The sequence below is a fragment of the Lasioglossum baleicum genome, chromosome 18, assembly GCF_051020765.1.
Source record: "Lasioglossum baleicum chromosome 18, iyLasBale1, whole genome shotgun sequence".
Classification (NCBI taxonomy): Eukaryota; Metazoa; Arthropoda; class Insecta; order Hymenoptera; family Halictidae; genus Lasioglossum; species Lasioglossum baleicum.
In genome coordinates, this window is record NC_134946.1 from 7098259 (window position 1) to 7119560 (window position 21302).

Genomic DNA, 21302 nt, shown 5'->3' on the forward strand with positions numbered 1-21302 from the left:
GCAAGGGGACTGTGCCATAAATCAGAACTGTACAGTTACTCGGAAGTGTCCCCAGGTCACGGGGACGTAAAAATTTTCTCCTGCACGTTTCGAGTTTACGCATGTTTTCTTACGTCGTGCAATTAAGTCCTAAAAATTTATGGTGTCCGCCGCTTGACCTTGCCGGGACAGTTTAGCCACGATGTTTCGGGTATTTACGATGCAGGACTAAGGCACGATTTTATTGAACGGTTTAAACGCTTTACTGATAGTAAAGCTCCGTCTATTGGAAAAGGCGTAGCATTTTACTTGACACGTGAAAAAATTTAGTTTAAATTTTTTGTTTATTTAAGGTATCGAAACTTGGATTTGCGAGATCTCGTTGTTTGTCCTTATACAAGCATATTTTGAGCTGCACAAAGGTTCATTTGATAGCGGAAGTTCATCGCAGAGCGCTCAACTCATCATATCAGTAAAAAAAGTCTTTTAGTGACAGAAAAATACATTGGATTCTGCGGGATTTTTCTCGATTTTTTCCCCTACTTAGGACACTCATATTATTAGATATAAACATAATCTCGTTAAAATCATGAGAAGAGCGCACTGCGTCTAAGTTTCCTCTTTAGAATGAGCCCTCACACAGCCCAAAATTTGCTCAAATAAGGTCAAACAACGTCTGGGCGCAGACCCATGTTTCGACCCATTTTTCTAGTAAGATTCTAGTTATTTGATAGTTACAATCCGAGGGTAGACTACCGCCATAAACTGGACGTGAAACGTACGTTCTATGGACGTACGGTGCTACTTGGAATCTTTATACTTTAACCAAGTTTAGTGATTTTATATTTTATTAGAACTTGTTTAAAAAGTGCTTTCGCATCAGAATGAAATGTAACGTTCTATTTGCACACTAGATATATCCATAACGATAAATTGCTGCCGGGTTAGTTTATGCATTATTTCATTCATGAATACTTGAACAAAAATTCGATACGAGTGAATCGAGCGAGGGATAATCGAGAATGAAAAGTCTTATTTGTTCGATTAACAAAAATGAAATCATTTTTTCGCGTATCAAATGTTTGTATACGCATTGTGAAGTGTGAAGTCGTAATAAATAATTAGTCAACAAAAATAACTGAAACAATGCATTTTATATCGCTTTGTTAAAAAAAAAACCGGTACATTTCTTCGTCATACAGCTTTTATCTTGTGAGTAACTGTGTGTAGAACAACAGTGACGTTGAAATGTACTATATAATATCTCGTTATTTTTACTAATAAAATGATATACATAGGTGTATGGCTTGAGTTCTTTCTTAATGATCTATTATTTTTTAAGATCTTAAATTGCATGTACATAGAAAAATGTTATATGTTAAAAATAAAGCTTTTATAGATTGTACGTTGAACAGCAACATTCAAGATTAATCGATACGCGCGGCAACGAGGTAAACGTAACATGTACGGCGGACTTCAAGTCGCTCGGTCCTCTCATTCTCGATCTTTCACTATTCACTCGCGCGAAAACGTGACGGCAATTCTTCCGAGTGATTCGGTCTGTCTTGGTCTGTCTTTGTTCGGTCGTCGCGTTTTAAAACTCTGCTGTCCGTATCTCCGTCTCTCTCGAGCCGGAGCCAGTGGTTTTTACGGAAGAAAGGGACTGAAAGGGACACATATAGGCCGGAGAATCGAACGTGGTTTTCGAGTTGCCAACGATGCATGGTGACACCGTCGATACGTGCACAAAAGTTCAAGGGAGACGTGAAATAATCCTTTTTGTAACATCTTGAAGCTAGCCGCCGTTAACAGTCGGTTCGAAAAGAGTTCATTTTGCTAACCGTGCGTGGATCGCCTTCGAGTGTCAACTGGTGTATGTGTGTGCGTGTGATTAAGACGCTGATCCTTCGAGAATCGAAGTGGTGTTAGTGGTGTATCCTAACTGATCCTAACGGATAAGGGAGAGGATGCTTCCTGCAAAGAGAGAGGAGAACCCGAGAGCTGGATCCACCTACACCGCGTGAAACGAATTAACCTAGAAAAACTGTTCGGTGTTGAGCGCAAGAATGTCGGGTTCTGTTCGATGCGGTGTCAATATACTTGAGGAGGCGCGGATATTTTTTAAGGACCCAGAGTTATCTTGAATCGCCGAGCAGCCTCCTTCGATACATGAGAAAGTCTACATATCAACATCAAACATGTTCGGCTGTCCTAGGGAGGCCGTTCGCGTCAAAGTGAAGGTACAGTTCCATTTTCGTTTCATCTGGCCTCGAGAACTCTTTTTTTTTTTTTTTTTATTTAATCTGTCAATCGGGAAGCTCATTTTCCAGAAGCACAGCTTGTCCTAATTTGAAAAGACGAGTTAACGCAGTAACGAACGCAGTATGTACGTCATATAACTCGTATTTGATACAATTATAACCATTAAAATTTCAAAAGCTATCACTTCTTCACGAATAAACAAATGATAGACAGTGAAAAATATGATCAACACAGACCGATCGCAAATCGTAACAATTTTATTTTAGATTTAGATTATTGTGTTGTACATATAAAATATAAATTTTATTTAATGGCAGATTATAATTCGTTGCGCGATACATAATGTTTCCCTGCAGTTGGATATTGGAATGAACATCGATACATATCGTGATTCCTTGCGAATATTTTTCGTTCTATATAATTTACATTTTTTTCGAACATTCTGCTATATCCTACAGTGATAAATAAAAAATGTATTACTTATGGGTTGTCATTCAGTACACGTGAGAACCATCTCTCAATGATGAGTTAACTCGTCGTCGCTGCTTAACAGGTTAAAATATTTAGCACGGTGGATATTAAACGGGCGCGTGTAATTTCGGTCAAGTTTCAGCGTTGTTAACAGAAACATGTTTCGTTCCAAATACGGACCGGTTGCATATAACAATGTATTTGAATTAATGATGCTACCACCATATTGATAAAACGAACGATTATTTTAAAAAATTGATAACAGAGCGTTATCGAGTTCGGTAGTGTTAAGGCTAAGATAATTGTTATCTGAACTTTATTATCAATTTAAAAATGCAAATTATACTACTCGTAAGTGACTTCATAAGCATTGTTGGTTTGATGGTACATGCATACATATTGTATTATGTGAATCGTTTTATTTCAAAGAGAATGATATTTAGCATTACGTGTTAGAAACAGTGAATGATGAAAATATTCTAGTAAACGTCTTCGAGAATCTCGGTAGAGTTACTGAAAAAGATAAATAAAAATAATCAGTCGACTACACTGGAGAAAGCGAGATAAGAGTAATGTTGACTTTCACCTGTTGACATTGATTGCTAACGTGGGGGGGAACAAAAGAAAAATGTATTTAGTTATTGCAAATAGTCACTTGCAGAAAGGGCAATGTAAAATGGAATGAAGAAGTTTTTTGTAGTATGTATGTTATTTTACAATTACAGAAAATTTTGTGAAAAAAGTGAGTTTAACATAAACCATATATGTATAACATGAACAATTCAAGAAAACTACTTTTATTACAAGAAATCAAAATGATTTTTTCTACAATTATTTTTTGTTATCGAATAGCACGATCACATTAACTATTGAAACTAAAATAAATAAAATGTATCAATATACCATCAATACGGTATTATTTTATTAAAAACGAACTAGTACGTAGGTCGTACAACTTTAAATAATAAAATCAAGACTGTAGAAACATCGTAACTTGTGAATAAACTATTAAACGTTAATAAATATTTCACGTGTTAAAAAACTTAACTACATATATAGAAATATTTATTTATTCGCTGAATCAGTATTTAGTATCCGGAATGTGAGCAATCAATTAAATAAATTAAATTAGAAAAAAAAATAGATGCCATATTAAACTCAAATTATTTTAATTAAATTTTACATCTATGAAGTTAAGTATGTATCAACATACTTAATTATTAAGACACAAACGGTCTGTCATCTCGAAAATGCTAAATTAAAGGAAAAATGTCAAAGAACAATAAAGAAACCAAACTGACTTCTTTTAAATTTTGTAAAGTCTTCTACGCTTGTTATACGACAAAATATTTTTTTTAGTAGATTATACAACATTACCAAATGTAAAAAAGCATAATACAGACCGTTTGCAAATTTAGCACAAGCTGTTTTCTAATTTAACATCAACTATCTTAGTTTAATGAACTTCGAGTGATTACTAAATTTTGCTGCATCTGTTTTTTAATTATTTACGACACTGTACGAATAATGCTGGACGAAACACCACTAAATATCATTTGAAAAGTTTTTATGCGTATTTTAAAATCACAAATTTCTTTTACTATTGTATTGCACCGTCATTATTCGAAGGAGTAGCGACGCGAATGGGAAAACTAAAGTTTTCAATGTTTTTTTCCCGTTTTTGTTCTGTAATTAGAATAACCACCGTTCCGGAAAAACAATTAAAACGATGGTGCTTCAACCACCGCTGTGTAAGTAGTCCCGCAGTACATACTGCGGCAAAATGGTGCGATTAGAAATTCGTGTAGCATACTACCCGCAGACTTACGAGTTTACAGTGGATCCAAAAAGTATTTAAACACTATATTTTCGATTATCGAATAATGGTCAAGGTTTAAATTGTGGTAATTTCGTAGAAACAAATAGTACAACCATAAGCCTGGACTCATTTTATTAAAGCTTGAAGCCGCTAATTTCGCAAAACGGCGTTCATTTTGAAGAGTCATTTTCCCTGAAAAATGCTGCAAATTCATACGTCTCAATAAACTTTTAAAAATTTTTCTCATAAATGAAACTGTCATAGATTTGAAGAGTGCAGCCTTCTTTTTACAACAACTCCTTACAAATCGACATACGATTTTTCCTCATTGTTTTGTGAAATAAAAACGAGGATAGGTTCGGTCATACAAAGTTTTAGTGGTAATAACTAGACTTCGGATTTTTATGCAAAATCAACATTGTCTGCATCATTTGCAAGAGACTGCAGCCAGATAGACGTTTAATTCTTACACCAATAATTTTAACAAGCTGAAAATTATATTGGCATTATTAGATCATTGTACACTTTTTTCTGTTTCAAATGGCACCGTTTAACAGACCTTAAAAACGATGACCCTTTAGAAGGGTTTAAGAATATTGATATATTAAAAGGGAGAAATTAATTGATATATATTCTCACAATTGATAATTTTTATTTTGCAAAAAGATCCGCAGTCTACTTATCATTTTTGTGAAAGCTTATCTAAATGAATTTGCTATTAATATTAAACAATATGTTACTTCAATTTATCTGAGACGCCTTTGTATGTCAAGGAGTTAATAACAGTCTAGTATTTCTTTGAGAAACAAGTTCGAATACGGGGCTTTGTTTCTGAGAAAATCAACTTTGACAATTTGGCGAACATGCATGCTACGAAATAGGAATCGTCTATTCATGACCTACCGGTGCTACTTACAAATGCTAAGCACGCGAACTTGGCGGATTTTCAAAGTTAATTTACTTGGAAACAAAGCTTCATATGAACAAATTTTACTCCACGTTTTCGACTTATCTTTTTCTTATGTAGAATCGCTCCCTTTTCGATCGTACCACCAGTTACCGTTAATAATCGATAAAACGGAGTAGTTATGATCTCAGAAGTCGTAAGGTTAACCTGCCAGTCCGTTTAAATGAAAATGCTGTTACGAAAGGTCGCTTGTCGGTGTAATAATGGTGCATCTCCTTTATATAAGTCGACAATGGCTTGTTACAAGACGATTTTACGTAATAGTGTACGCTTTCCACTTTCGATCGGTTGAACAAACTCGAATCGCTTTCGAATGGTAGACTGACAGTCGATGAAACATTTTAATCTGGCCATGTAAAAAATTTTACACGCTGATTTTTATACATATTCTCGTAAATGAATATTTCAGAAGCATTATAAACCAAGTCCAAAGAAATTCAAAGAACAGATGAAGTTATAATAGAAAATCGGCTATCAGAGTCAAAGTTTCAAACACATTCTGCCCAAAACTGCATTGGAAAAGTAATATGTATGTATCAGGCTCGAAGGATTTTCTATAGTGTAGAATGTAGAATGCAGAAGAGTAATATCTTTCAGTGATCAGAACATTGTGAATTTGTATGCACTTATAAAATTTAGTAGAACGTAATACACTTTCATTTTATTTTTGGAATTGTTCAACCCTTTATTTCGTGTGATACGAGAGATCGCAGGAGGATCTATAAGAACATAACAAATTTTTAAATTATGCAAATTATCGAGGGAAGTAAACGGAACCAGATTCATTTCGAAGTAAATGCATAGAATGAAAATGTTGTACAATGTTCCTTTCTAAAATGATTGTGTGTAGTGTAAGTACAATCTCCAAACTCGCCAGATTAATACTTGTGTTCCCACTCTACCTTCCCCTTCTACGACGTTATTCCCCACACTTCTCCCGCGGCCCGGTCACGTGACGCGTTTCTTCTCTGTCGTGCATGCGTCACAATATCACGTGACCAATCAGTTAATGGCAGAGAGAAGGTAACTGTTTCCCCTCGATTCGTGCTCTCTCCCCTCACCTGGAGACGTAGTTGTCGTGTGTCGGTTGTTAAACCGATTTAATGTTAATTTAATGTTAATTAAACCTACCACTGCCGGTCAAATGAACGATTGAAATTATAAAGATGCTTTTCTGATAAATGATTAAATAAATATATTTAATAGCGCAGATATTATACAATATGAACCGCACAAAGTTCAAATAAATTTAATCTAATTCAACACCCGTACAAGAAATGTTTACACCACAATATTTCCCCCTCTATACCATGCAAGTTTTGCATATTTAATTTTTCCATGTTATTACTAGATTGCGGATCTTTATGCAAAATAAAAAATGTTCGCATCGACCGCAGGACACAGGAGAGCCAAATAAAAATTGCATATTCTTCTTTTAATTACTCTATTAAGCGGAAAATAACACATCGATGTCCTTAAATATTTCTAACATGTCCGCTGCTTTAAATTGTACGTGCAAATTTTTGTTAGAAACGCATAAAATCTTCAAGGTGGTCGAAGTTATTGGTCCTCCCGGTATATCGAGACATTAATGTATTTATATTAGAAGGATGAGGATAAGATTTGTCACACTTGATTAAGCGTTTTAGCAGGTGGGTCAATATATCCCGTCTATCATTGAGTAGGGGCTAATTGCGCTGGGAAAACGATGCAAGGGCGAAGGTGACGTTAATCTGCACTCTCATGGAGCCTTGGGTTTAACGTTGAAGAGTAGCTACAAGTAGTCACAGATCGATACAACCAAATTTCATCTGCATACTAAACGAATCATTTACGTGTACGACGCACATACACAGAATGTTAAAAAGAAAATTGAGATTTACCAAATATATAGATAAATTAAAAAGGAAAGATGAACAAACATTTGTAACACAGGGTGGGCATGTATAAAAATAGCGGTATTTCAATTTGCATATACTTTAAAAATTACGATTTTAGCTTTGCTTTTGAATGATTTACAATAAAAAAATATCCTCGATCCGCTAACGATGAAGACTTTCATTTCTTCGTATTGCACGAATTATGTACTCTGTTTCTATTGAAATTATCACACATTAATATACAGGTTATTCAAAATCTTATTAAAATGTCTAATAACTTGTTTAACTCTTGGGCATTATATTAAAATATTTAGTATAACATCAAATTATTATTATTGTCCTGTCGAGCTAAAACATTTATTGTATGACGAATTATACGTAAATTTCTCGTGACCTATTTTGAAAATAAACATGTAACTTCTACGAAAAAGGAAATCAAGTTGTAAAATGTTCGAAGACAATTGTAGAAAATAGTGCGGTGACTATATGTATAATTGATTAATAGCACTGTTATCTTTAAATATAACCGCTCGAATGTTATTTCCGAATAGGGTACGAACTTTTGCAATCATCTAATACATATAACTAAATATTTTAATAGTAAACTCAATTAAAGTTAACACGTTCAGTATACAGTTAATACACTGGTTACATGTTTAGTATATGTAGAGCGAGTGTTCAACGTTAAATGACTGTAATCACTTCGAATTTCTATGTGAAATATAAATTGCATGCATCGATTGCGAGAACATGAATTCTATATATCTTTCTTGAATAATTTGAACATGCTGAAGATAATACAATATATCGACATTCTTAGATCATTTTAATTACATAAAATCCGAAGTCTAGTATTCTTTAATAAGCAAAAAATTAAATAAAGTTAGGCGTGGGCAACTTCATAATTATTTCCCCCCGAAAAATTCCTGCTAGAATCGGTGATGGTACCTCTCATGAAACTATTTTATTTTGTAGTAAACTGGGTCAGGCGATAGCTTTGAACCCGTAAACGAGAAATAAGAATTTTATTAACTAAAATTAAATAGTTTCGAATTCTGTCCACGCCATGTTTTGCATCATGTGGAGCGTATAATAAGCGATGAAGAAGGGGAAAACACTGTTCGTTGACTAATTTCAAACAGTATGTAATTTTAAGAACATTTCCAAAAACGTGACGAGTTTTTCGAGAATAACATATACGTTGCTAAAAATACTTTCTATAATTAAGTACAAAAACAAGGAGCTTCATACAGCTACTTTTAAAATTTTTGATTTCAAGAAAAATATAGATAGATGATTTACAGTGTGATATATGATTTTCGAAAACGATCTAACTAGATTTTTGTTAATTGAATGTATACCGTATTGTTGGATGACCAACCATAACGGGCTATCTCATTGTCCACGATGAGACACCAAGAAAAATTAGAAAAAGTTGCAATGTTTTGCTTCGCTGCATCAGTGTGAGACTCACTGATAGAAGCTTGTTCGGTCGTCGAACGTGTTTACCGGTTAACTGGCTCCAAGGAGGTTTCGCCTAGTGGTGGGGATACAATGTCGACAGTTACGGTCGAATCCTTTGCAACAGTTACGGAGATAACACTGTATGCAGCATTCAAATCGGTCATTGAGCATTCTCAACTTTCTCGCCGAACTTCTGTCAATGTCAATCCGCGTACGCGCCGCACAGTGGTCCGAACCGATAAATTTTGTGTCAAAATCGTAGAACTTTTGCTAGAAATGAGATAGTCCAATCATTCTTGGACGAGGCTAAAGCTGAAATGTAATAGAATAAGGTAAAATTATAGAGAAAGAGTAACGTAAATAATTTTTGATCATGAAGCACTATGTTGATGTGACATTTTTTCAATAAAATTTTCGTTTTACCATCATTGTGTGCTGACAGATTTTATTCTTTCCGAATTATCATCCCCAGTTAAAAGATGAAGGTAGAAATACTTTTAGTATTATAGATGTAGAAATACTTATATAGATACTTATATAGATAGGTAGATGTAGAAATACTTTTGAAAAATTGATTTTTTTATTGACCTAGATCAGTGGTCGTCATACTGCGGCTCGCGAGCTACGTGCGACTCTTTGGCTACATTGAGTTCCACGAATGGCGTGTTTAAAATCAGTTCATTTGATTTTAATTTAATAATATTTTAATACAATTCTCATTCACAGTCAGTGTGTTATATCTAAATTCAAATGAGGAGCAGTTTCTGCTCTATTTTTATCAATAAATAAGATCATTATAAAGTATGATATCTAGTTTTATTCAGTGTACATACTTGTACTTTTAACCGACCACTAAAAACAGGGTTCTTGTAAAGAAATTTGGCTCTTAAAAGAAATCTAAATCGTAGTACTGCTGATATTTGGCTCTTTTGACTATTGAGTTTGCCGAACACTGACCTACATATATGTATGTAACACTTTGATTGAAGTACGCGCACTTCTCAGCGAATAATGTGAATTAAACAATGAACGCGTCGTTTATGTGTAGAAATGTGAGACCAGACATCAACCCGAATACCGGAAATTCAGCGTGGACCCACAGATAACATCCATCGAAGTACTTCAGAGCATACTCATCAAAGCGTTCGATATCAAAGGGTAAAACAATTGTACTATTATTAACCATATCGTTGGAAGTACTGCAATTAACCTTTATCGATGAGACCGCTCGAATATGAATTATTTATGCTTTTCAGTTATTAATTTTCTTTGGTTTTCCCGCTGACGATCGTTAGTTCAATAAAATAACGAGCAACTAAAGCAACTTCTGAAAAATAAATATTTCAAAGGATAATCTATAAGCCTTTATATACAGACTGGCCTAAACATTAGCATAACATTGTAGGCAACCACAAGACGAATTTAATCACCTAGCATGCTATGACCTTGTGCTGACCTTGAACTAAGAAATCATCACGAGTTTTCGAAGTAATTCTTTTCATAAAGAAAATGAAGTTTAAACCAATACAAAAACAATATCGTTTAACTTTTTATACTAGTTTTTAATATATTCGTGGCCATTTCTCAGTTGAAGGTTACTCCAAGATCGTAGCATGTTAAGTCGTTAATAGACTGCGGATCTCCATGCAGTATAAAAAAATGTTTGTATCGATTGCAAGACCAAATACGAGAGCCAAATAGTTTCTTTCTTCTATCAATTGTCTTATTGAGCTGTAATTAATACACTGACGTCTAAGTTTCGTAATTCGTCCATTGCTTTAAGTTGCACTTTCCCATTTTTCCTATAAATGCATAAAATCCGCAGTCTATTAATTAAATTCGTCTTGACGTCGCTTACAATGGTACTCAAAAATACATAATGCCATTTAAAAGTAAAAGTTCCTTTTCTTAAATTCTTGGTATCGTAATTTTATATTGCAATGTTTAGACCACGCTCTTTACACCATACAGTAAGTTTGATTTCGTATTATGAAACCAAAGAAATGTTTCATACACCACAACTAATTTATTTCAATCAACGTGTACGGGTTTGGAGATGTTTCCTGTTAGTCGAAAGCCTAATATTTGTTTTCTTTTTACAGTGAGTTCACCGTTTCGTATCGAGCAATAGACGATTACGGATCAGAAACATACTTGTTCCTACTTTCCGACTGGGACTTGGATGCAGCATTCATTAGGTAATACTCGGATAAATCTGACGGGACTCGATATTGTACGATAAGATTTGGTAAGATTGATCGAAAGTCGATTGTTTCAGCGCATCCGAACCGTATTTGTATCTCCAAGTCAACTTGAAACCATTCGGAGAAACGGGTGACTGCGAGTGCTACTGGGAGCAGAATGCTCAGGAAGTGTCAACGCGGCAGGAAACTGGGTTTCCATACAGAACACCCAAGTTACCTGGTCTCATAATGAATAAGGCGAGTAGTATTGCCTCCTTAGTTTACTGTATCACGTTAGGTGGCTACTTATCTTGTTTCGAAGTGCCAACTATGCACGTGCCTTGCGGTAATGATAACAGCACGTTCCTTTAACCTAACGAGTAGATTTTCAATTATTCATGAGTTGTACAAGCTCTTGTTGAAATATAGTTCCGAATCGTTCATATTTTCGAACACTAACCCTTAACACTCGAGTGGTGACTCACAGTCATCATTAAAAATTGCTATTCCATTATTCAAAATATTGTTTACATTATTAAATATGTTGTATTATATCAATTTCACATCCGTAAAATGAAAAAAATCATGTAGAATGGAATTATTCAAGGTTGGAAGAAATGTTTAATTTTTGAGTTAAAATAGATTCGAGTGCAAAGAGCTAATATGATCCGAAATTGAGATAACGTGAACTAAATTCGCATCGTCGTTATTCATACGTTTTCACACCCCTATGGAATAAAACTTTGCTAATTCGTGTAGAATACGATACAGGGTGGTTCACCAGATATTACCACCTCGATTTTCGTCATTATTATTATTCGTAGCGAAGAATGTTTTATACCAACTCTTATAGTTCGAACGCAATAATTTTGCAGATGGAGAGAACGCTGAACATGGTTCAGCGTGCTCTAGGTAACTTGGGCGAGGATTCGCATCAGCAGAGTATACAGCCACCGCGGCAGCCGCTAACAGACGCTGAATTTAGGCGATTTCTGGATCCTATCGGTCAGGTGATACATCCGAAGGAGTTAAGGGCCGTGATATACTTTGGCGGGATTGAGCCCAGTTTGCGCAAAGTGGTTTGGAAGCATATTCTAAATGTGTACCCTGAAGGCATGTCGGGACGCGAGAGAATGGACTACATGAAGAAAAAATCGCAAGAATATCAAAATCTTCGGGAAAGGTGGAAATCCTTAGTTCAAAAAGGACAGAATGTCGGCGACCTTGGCTACGTGACGAGTATGGTGCGTAAAGACGTTTTGAGAACAGATAGGCATCACAAGTTTTACGGTGGATCCGACGATAACCAAAACACGGCCAGTCTATTTAACATTCTAACTACGTATGCCTTGAATCATCCAAGTGTCAGTTATTGTCAAGGCATGAGCGATCTAGCTTCGCCGCTTCTCGTTACGATGAGGGACGAAGCGCAAGCATACATATGCTTATGTGCTTTGATGAGGAGATTAAAGGATAACTTTATGCTTGACGGAATTGCTATGACCACCAAATTTGCTCATTTAGCCGAAGGTACATAAAATTTATCCTAACGTTACATTTATAATCTGCAATATCTCAATTACTTTTTATACAGCACAATAATGCCACTTGAATTCAAATTTGAAGGTGTATAGGTTTAGTGTAGAGGAATAATAACTTGCCATTTGAATTTTACGCGAACTTTTGATTTTTTAATACATTATTGTAATAGTCATACAGTACCGAGTATATGTACAGTGCTCATATGACAAATTCGAACTTGGTCAAACTTTTATTAACTCCTTTTACTGTATAACAATTACATTTTATCATTAGACTGTGGATCTTTATGCATTTATGAAGAAATCAATTGGGTGAAATATAAAACAGTAATGGATTAGTAAAATTCAAGAATATATCATAGTGTTGTTTTTAACGTAACAAATATTTCTGCTTTTCACAATCAATGCAAGAAAGAAATAAATGTCTATGTTGTTCCTGTAGCTTGAAATTAAGGTAGACAATTATTTTTTTTAATAAAAATCCACAGTTTTCGTGCACAAGACACGCAGAAAAACTAGCTAAAGGGTCACACGAATTGACCACTGTGTGACAAAGATAGCGAAATATTGTCTAGGAATTACGCTTTTAGTAACTAACAACTCCTAAGTGTCCAATAATAGATAACAATGAGCTGCACTCATCAGGAATTCTTAAGAAATAAAGTGTTTATTAATAACCAACTATTTGACCAATAAAATTGTAAGGTTTTATGTTAACCACTGTTCTATAAAATTAAATTGTATGCCTTGGTAAAACATATTATTAATAATTCTGTATTATCCAAGCAATTTGTCCAAAGTATTGAGTAAGAAGTTAAGTATAATAAACTAAGAAGAGACTCTGTTGAAAAGTGAGGAATATTATTACACGGGATGTCTTACATTAATTTATATTTTTTCTAGGTTTACAGCACTACGATCCCAACTTCTACGTATATCTGAAATCTCATCAAGCAGATGATCTATTGTTTTGCTATCGATGGCTTTTGTTGGAAATGAAGCGGGAATTTGCTTTGGATGACGCGTTAAGAATGCTCGAGGTTTTGTGGGCCGCGTTACCAGCTTCGCCACCAAATGGAGAACTTAGTCTCGCTGAAGTACCCTTTCCTCCGCCTTCTCCACCGCCAAGTCCAAATGTAAAGCATATTCGTGAAAATGCATATACAAAAGTCTGCGCTATTAGACGACAAAGTTCTTCAGCAAGCATTGCCGCGACGGGAAAAAGAAAAACATTGAATACCGAGGAGTCTATACAACCTTCGACAGAAACCAACGGAGATACAAAAAGGTATACACAGAAAGCGCGTTCGATAATTAGCCGTTAGAAAGGCTTGTCACATTATTTACACACGTGCGCGTTCCCTACCCTGTCATATACCAGGAACGTATATGTATATTGTTGCGTTTAACTTGCATATTTCTTATTACAGAATATTCAAGTATATATAGTATTCTTTCACTAAAATGCCTCCAATAAGAATTTTATAGTGTATAGAGTCATAATGTAGTTGTAATAATATTTTTTTAGGTGAAGGATCTCTCTAGAATTTTTAAAAATTTTACACATAACTGGATTTTTATATAAAATATCTCACGAACTATTGTTATGAAATGAAAATCGTTATTTGTAGATCGACTTCTCCTTACGAAACATTCTCTGAACCGGAAAATGATTTGACAACTGCAAAAAATCGAAGAAATACTGAATCTACGGAAAAGTGCCTAAGTACAGGATCGCTACCTGGCAAATCTAAACGCGTAAACTTACTGGAAATGAAAGAGAAATTGTCTTTACCAAGTAAAGAACAAAATAAAATTAACGAGCAAACTGAAACTGAGAAAAAATGCGCACGCGTGGTAAAAAATCTGAATGAATTTTTGAATTTTACAAGCCTTAATCGTAGTAAAGTAACGCCAAGCGATACTGAGCCAGAATTACGGTTAGTTTATTTATTGAATATTTTTTTTGTTAACTCTTTTAAACTCCTTGGGTAGAAATTCTCACGTTTCCTCTATTTGTAGAAAACGTAGAATGTTCAAAATTTCTCTCTGATTGTACTGATTTATTTAAAATAATTCGTAAAGCACAATTTGTGGAATTAAAGTATACAGTAATCATTTTTTGTATCATCATAAATAATCTCTCAACGATCTTTTGTGTAACTATATTTGAGGAGCATATAAGAGTTAAGGCTGATTATAAAATGTGTTTTTACGATGAAATCTCGTATATGACATTATTTTAATTCACAACATTAGAAATGATTTGTTTTCTAGACGCGTTTCGAGTGAAAGCGGAGTTATAAGGGTGTTAAAAGATGAGCCTAGTTCGCCAGATGATCCTACAGATTTCTTTCCAATGACTACTTCGATGACTAGAGAATTAAGACTGGAATTAGAATCACTGGATCGACAAGTCTTTGGACCATCGCCGCCTAGCGATCAACAGTGCGATTGCGTTCTTTCAAAACGAGAAAGTGAACTTGTTGAAAATGAAACAGACACGGAACTAGCAAGATGTAGTCCAGCCGCAGACGTTTTTGTTTGGGAGAATCCTCTTCACACATTACAGCCTAAAGCTCATCCAGCTACTCCGGATGAACAAGCAGAACTTGAATACGACGGAGAGATATTGGAGGATCAAAATGGTGTTAAATCTGTTACTCCTATTAGACTATTAAAACGTACTACTAGGTATAAATTACTTCTTGTAAACCCTGAAACTGACAATCGCTAGAAGTAAGATTACTTATACTGTGTATGTATACGTATAATGCAGGTCTGAATCGGCATCAGATAGTGAAGAAACAGAAAGTTGGCATCGAAGCGCAGCTATACCCGAAAGTCCAACTAAGCAACCGGTACAAGAACACTGTGAAGAAGCAACAGAACTCATGAATCTTATACCAGCGGGTACGAACGAAGATCAGCTAGGAGAAAGTTCTTTACCTCCACCGAATGAATTTGGCGGTGGCAATCCCTTCCTTATGTTCCTGTGCATTACACTTTTGCTTCAACACAGAGACTTTGTCATGCGTAATCAAATGGATTATAACGAAATGGCCATGCATTTTGATAAAATGGTCCGACGACACAACGTACTTCGAGTGCTCAATCAAGCAAGGCAGCTGTTCGCTGGTTATCTTAGGAGGCATTCCTCTTCATCAACGCCGAAATCAGATTCGAACGTGTAGATCTACAAACTCTTAATGCCTAAATGTACTTGCTGATACCGAGTGCAATGCCAACTACAATACTATCAAATTTAAAACGAATTTCATCGCTGTCAAAACGAATCATTAATAGACTGCCGATCTTTATGCAAAATAAAAATGTTCTGCATTTATTGTGGGAAGCAAGAATAAAATAAAAATTGATTTCATGAAGGAACTTCATGACTTTGTTACATTAAAAACAATATTCTTGAATTTTTCTAATCTATTACTGTTTTATATTTCACCCAACTAATTTCTTCGTAAATGCATAAAGATCCGCAGTCTAATCATTAATAATAAATCAAAGGTTTCTTCTTAAATTCGAACAATGAACGAACGTAGTTTTCTGTCAAAGAAAATATATCAGATAAGATACGTATCAGTAATATAATAGGCAATAAGAGAACGAAGCAATCTTTTCAAGATCCTCTTCCGATCATTCAAGATCATCGATTTGTCACGCATACTCTTTCAGTTTCAGAGGCAGTTACTTATTTAAACGTTTGTGTAAAAAATTGTTATCGCTTACAAATGAAACGTTCGAACACTTCGAATACTTTTTATAATATTGATTTATACGTCTCGATATTTCCTGCCTGTTCATCCGTTTATTTTAATAAAAACTTTACTTTTTTAGGAGAGAATTTAAGTTTAATTTGAAAGGGTTAACACACCCATTGTGCATATACATACGAGTTGCGTATATACACCGATGTAATTACATCTATAGTTTAGAAACACTTGTTATATAAAAGTCATTTAAGGTACATTTGTATCATACATACTATAGTTCGAAGTTCGTGGAATCAAGTGTGAACTGAATATATTTCTTTAATATTTAATATATAAAAATTTACGATACATCTCGGAAGCTAAAGCAATGTACTTAAGTTACGAATAAGCACATCAGTTAGCTTTATCCGTTTATCACGACACCATCCATACCACGTGCACCGCGTCAACGAACTCTTTCACTGTACCTCGATTTAGAATTAAGTCGATAGTTTAAATTTGTAAAATACCTACAATTATACCTTAGCAGCCGTGTCTTACTTTGTTCTCAAACAGTATGCTTGAGAAACGACAATAAAGTGCATTTAATTTTATCGCTAATAGTTGAACTATTAATTCGTTAGTTCTTTTTTAAAAATTCAGCACGGTTATACCGTATGGTTTTCTTGCTTTTTACAGATATGATAGTTTTAGTTTTTATACTTTATTTGAAATAAATCAATAATTTACAGCATATTATCTATCGACTATAATATAAAATATATCATTATCAAGAAATTTATTTATTCAGCATATTGTTACACATTAGTAACACCCATCGCACCTTCCGTACGATGATAAACTAGGATTTCTCGATTTGGTGTCGTTTTGATCAGGTAATATTTACAATTTTACTTTCGCCTATTGCCTCCACCAGCCAGTATCATGAGGATCCTTGTGAAAATGTTTATTGTATCCATGTAAATAGAGATGGCACTAAAGTATAGAAGATTCATATTAATATATCGTATTAACGTATAGTATAGATACACAGAATTTAAAAAAAGAATTGCGTACTTGTTGACTGGATCGTATTTCCTTCCATCATATCCATACTTCGGGTGCATCTCTGCTCGTTTAATAATTCTTTGTGTATCATGCAAAAGGAACATGGAGAACAAGACCAAACCTCCGTATAAAGCCATCGAGTGTAAACCAGATCCAAGAGCTGTGGTTGGAGGCAAAAACATTGTACCCACAGAGCTCGCGAACACCACTCCTAGACCAAGTGCTAGCGGTCCTCCCATGTTCAAAAACTTTTCGCTTGGAGCGCAAACAGCTACCGTTGACAAACCACCAACTGCTCCAGCAGTGTACCATGCTGCTCTAAGTACCAAAGGACCACCGAACAAGTATAAAGGCGCAAGAACTGCGCCAACAATACCAGTGTGAGCTAGCCATGCCATTTGTTTTGCTCCAAAGCCTTCCTGATAAGGAATACTATGAACTACCATTCCACTGCCGATCATAGCCACCATGGTAACAATCAAAGCTCCCCATCCTTGACGCATGACCATATTCATTATAGTTGGTGATCTTAGACAAACAGCAGCAGATGCTGCACTGGCTGCTATAGATGCACCAAAATATGCGTACGTATCTTTAATTCTATCTTTCACATATTGGGGCCATAACCTGTGGAAAATTATATAATTGTTTAAATTTCCCTCGAGGGTACAGCTATGATAAAATAGTAGCGGTGTGCGAGAACCCAAAACTCAAAAACCTGTCCCTATCTTTCATTTCTATTATATAAAATAGTTCTGTCACGCAAAAACTCTGAGTGACAAAACCAAGGGGGTTGGTGAGCGAAGTGAACAGGAAGCTGAGCCTTCTATAGTCGCAAATAAAACTCTTGACTAAACATTTTTGGGTTAATACACGCCTCTATAAAATAGCATTATAATAATACTGTTAGATAAAGAACATACGCTGCTTGATCTATGGCACCTGAAGATGAGGAAAGACCTAATCCATAATAACATAAAGCACCTAGACCTAGTACAGTGCCACCAGCCACAGCGCCCTTTCCGATATTGAAAGCTGCAAATGTTCAATAATAACTATAATATTTAACGAAAATATTAGTTGCTATTAATGTCTTAATATTTAAGATTTGTATAAACATTCTTCGCTACGAACGAATAATAATTACAAAAATCGAGGTGGTAATATCTGGTGAACCACCCTGTATATAATGGGTAATGCTGCCATTATGTCTCAAGTTCTATTATAAATATTTGTTGAGCTTACAATACGTATCAACTGTTTTCGTACAGAATTTGAGTAGTAAATAATAGTATACGTCGTTGTCGTGTGTGACTATAATTGACAATATATACATCACTGTGCATGTATCGTAGCTCCACGATTGCATCATGTTAAACGAAACTTTCATTTCTCCGTTTTGAATGAAAATTTGTACCTGTTTCTCCTGCAGGAGCCATAACTTGTTCCTTAATGGTAGCAGATCTGCGAGCAGATCTAGTATAAGCACTACGTCCATCGCTGGCGAACAATCTCGAAGATTGGATCCTCGGGATAAGTGGCTTCGAGGCGACAGGATTTTTCAGAATAACAGATAGAGTTGGTAAAGTACCAGCTCTACACACCCTCGCGAGCATCATCTTTACTCTTTACCACTTATTCACGTCGTTTAATCTGTCAAACAAGCAGAACTATGCAGTGGATGACCCGAAAACAATGTAACCACGTTATAATATTCAAGTTACACACTCAATTTTCAATATATCAATTGAAATCTTGAATACTTCGAGAAATCTGCCAATTTACTACGATTTTTTCGAAGTTTGAAGATCAATTTGCAAAAATTTTCATGTTTACTCACATTATGCAATAACAACGCAATTGTTTCTCTCGAGCAGTCGAAATCACAATCAATGCTGCTGAACGTCTGTCAATTTCATGTTATTCGTTGCAATTCGTTCGAGTTCGAGCAAGTTCGAGGAGGCATGCGCTCTGTTAAACGCAGCGACACTATGTGGCAAATGTTCGAGTTAATTAGGTCTCTAGACTGAGCGACGTCAAGTGGGATATTGAATTTAGCGTGCAAATTTCTAAAAGCATTTGTAAATATTCAAGCCCAAGACGTTTTTTTCATTAGAAAATTAAATGTGGAAGTTTCTAGAATTACGTGTGTACATACCTTTAATTTGGAATAAATCCCTATATCAGTGATCAGAGCATAAATGTCTGAGAATGTTCCCTATCTTCGCCATGTGTAAGACAAGGACAGAGATGGTATGCGACAAGGAGACAGAGAGAATTTGTGCCACCTCCTTCTTTGCGATACTTCGAATCCCCCGGTACATATGTATTAGGCGAAACATTAGGGACGCATGATTGGCAAGTAGGTATCCGACAAGGACAGATGTAGTGTGTGAGAAGGACAGATAGAGAGAATTTGTGCCACCTACTTTCCTGCGGTACTTCGAATTCCCTGATATGTACTACGCACGTATTAGGAGGGCATGACTAGCAAGGAGGTATCCAACAAGGACATACATATGAAATTGTATTAGAAAGAAGGAGACAGACAGAGCTTCTCAAGAATACGTAAACTTTCGTACGCGAAATTGATTAGTACCGCACTTGTTGTTAATAATTTCGAAATATTTGCTATTATTAGAGAATATATGTAGCAAGGACCTTTGGCGATTTTCACACAGAATTATGTTGAATTGCAGTTGAATTACTTCACGAGTTATAATTACAAAGTAATTCAATTACATTGTCTTCAATTATTTCGAAATTCTAATATGTATATGCTTAATTCGTTTTTACAATTGAAATACCATATATTACTAAATATAGTGTAATTATGAATTACAATATACAGGGTGGTCCAGGCAACTTGCACACCTATATAACTTCCAAAGTAGAGGTTGCATGGTCTGAAGGGGTACATTATGTAGTGTATTTATTTTTTTTTACAGGTGGAAGCGTTTCGGAGATTTGAAGGTCGACTTTGTTGTTTTAAATGGAATACTGTATTTCTTATACCAAAATATGGAAGAATGTCGAATTCTGAGTAAAAAAGTATTGACTTTCATTAGCCCTAAACCTAATAATTAACGAGTAAAATTTTCAGGAAGTAAAGTGAAATTACATTTGCATGATAAAAATAATTTTCGAGTACCAGGGAAGATTGTTTTCAGTAGCCTCACGTGTTGTTTCATTTACTTGCACTCTTCTGCGGTGGAATTCGTAAACGTTCCAGAGAGACGCATAAAAGTTATACAAAACATTTGACCAATCCCCGGTGTCGTATCAATTTCACTTTAACAAGAGTCTGGCGTGTCGTATGCAAACGAATGTACAAAGTAAATAAAAATTGCAAAGTAGTTGGCACGTTTCCAAGATAGATTGCAGGAGCATTCTGCGCGTTCCACTTGATTCTATCTCACGGCGAATTTGCATGAGACAAAGAATTAAAAATCGGATAAACAAGCCTATTACTGTGTTGCATTTTTACATCTAATCTCAAGGAGGATGTGCAAATGAACTTGTTCATTATGCAAAAATAAAAACAGACCAATACTGTACGCATAAGACCGCACGATCGAAGTGAAAACTTCTATGGCGATTGCACACCTGTCTGTTTTTCTCTCGGCTCCCCCGAGTATAACCGAATAGCGTTTCACCTCGGAGCGTGACGGATCAGATTCATTCACTGTGCAGCAATTGTGTACGTGGTACGCCTAAAGAAGTTTTCATTTCAAAAAGAATATTCTATCTTTTATGTATCTTCTATGTATGTAACATAATTATTCTAGTAACATTTTTATAAGAATGTCGTATGTGACATTAAGAATTCCCAATAAAGAACATTGGGTAGTACGATATACTATTTTCGTAGTGTATAATAATCTTTCAGTTATGAGGATATTGGACATTTATACATACTAAGTAGGTATAACGATAGTTAAGCGTTAGGATGTAAGATAGA

The 21302-nt window shown here is 35.2% G+C and overlaps 2 protein-coding genes across 6 annotated transcripts; one reads left to right on the top strand and one right to left on the bottom strand.

Moving 5' to 3' along the window:
• Window positions 1-1455: 1455 nt before the first annotated feature.
• Window positions 1456-17940, top strand: LOC143217967 (TBC1 domain family member 25). Of its 4 annotated transcripts, none has more exons than XM_076442752.1 (9): window positions 1456-2219; window positions 9891-10000; window positions 10945-11040; window positions 11121-11283; window positions 11901-12555; window positions 13470-13854; window positions 14198-14506; window positions 14826-15260; window positions 15346-17940. In XM_076442752.1, the coding sequence occupies exons 1-9, from the start codon at window positions 2178-2180 to the stop codon at window positions 15758-15760; spliced, it is 2610 nt and encodes an 869-aa protein (XP_076298867.1). In that variant the 5' UTR covers window positions 1456-2177; the 3' UTR covers window positions 15761-17940. The 4 variants fall into 4 exon arrangements, with proteins under 4 accessions (XP_076298867.1, XP_076298868.1, XP_076298870.1 ...); XM_076442753.1 differs by having other exon boundaries at window positions 1457-2219; window positions 14844-15260; XM_076442754.1 differs by lacking the exon at window positions 1456-2219 and adding an exon at window positions 5181-9174 and having other exon boundaries at window positions 11108-11283.
• LOC143217975 (growth hormone-inducible transmembrane protein) lies at window positions 16982-19341 on the bottom strand. Of its 2 annotated transcripts, none has more exons than XM_076442767.1 (5): window positions 19182-19341; window positions 18759-18994; window positions 18265-18376; window positions 17351-17968; window positions 16982-17269 (listed from the first exon to the last, which is right to left on the bottom strand). In XM_076442767.1, exons 2-5 carry the CDS (start codon window positions 18958-18960, stop codon window positions 17185-17187), a joined length of 1017 nt encoding a protein of 338 aa, XP_076298882.1. In that variant the 5' UTR covers window positions 18961-18994; window positions 19182-19341; the 3' UTR covers window positions 16982-17184. The 2 variants fall into 2 exon arrangements, with proteins under 2 accessions (XP_076298882.1, XP_076298883.1); XM_076442768.1 differs by having other exon boundaries at window positions 19070-19190.
• Window positions 19342-21302: the final 1961 nt, after the last annotated feature.

What these genes read in the sequence shown, in the direction of transcription:
- LOC143217967 (XM_076442752.1), top strand. Translation starts at nt 2,178, where the DNA reads ATGTTCGGCTGTCCTAGGGAGGCCGTTCGCGTCAAAGTGAAG. An exon ending in AAAGCGTTCGATATCAAAGG is followed by an intron (nt 10,001 to 10,944) that starts GTAAAACAATTG and finishes TTCTTTTTACAG; the next exon opens with TGAGTTCACCGTTTCGTATC. An exon ending in CTATTAAAACGTACTACTAG is followed by an intron (nt 15,261 to 15,345) that starts GTATAAATTACT and finishes CGTATAATGCAG; the next exon opens with GTCTGAATCGGCATCAGATA.
- LOC143217975 (XM_076442767.1), bottom strand. Translation starts at nt 18,960, where the DNA reads ATGATGCTCGCGAGGGTGTGTAGAGCTGGTACTTTACCAACTCTATCT. An exon ending in GGCTCCTGCAGGAGAAACAG is followed by an intron (nt 18,377 to 18,758) that starts GTACAAATTTTC and finishes GAACATTTGCAG; the next exon opens with CTTTCAATATCGGAAAGGGC. An exon ending in GGTGCCATAGATCAAGCAGC is followed by an intron (nt 17,969 to 18,264) that starts GTATGTTCTTTA and finishes AATTTTCCACAG; the next exon opens with GTTATGGCCCCAATATGTGA.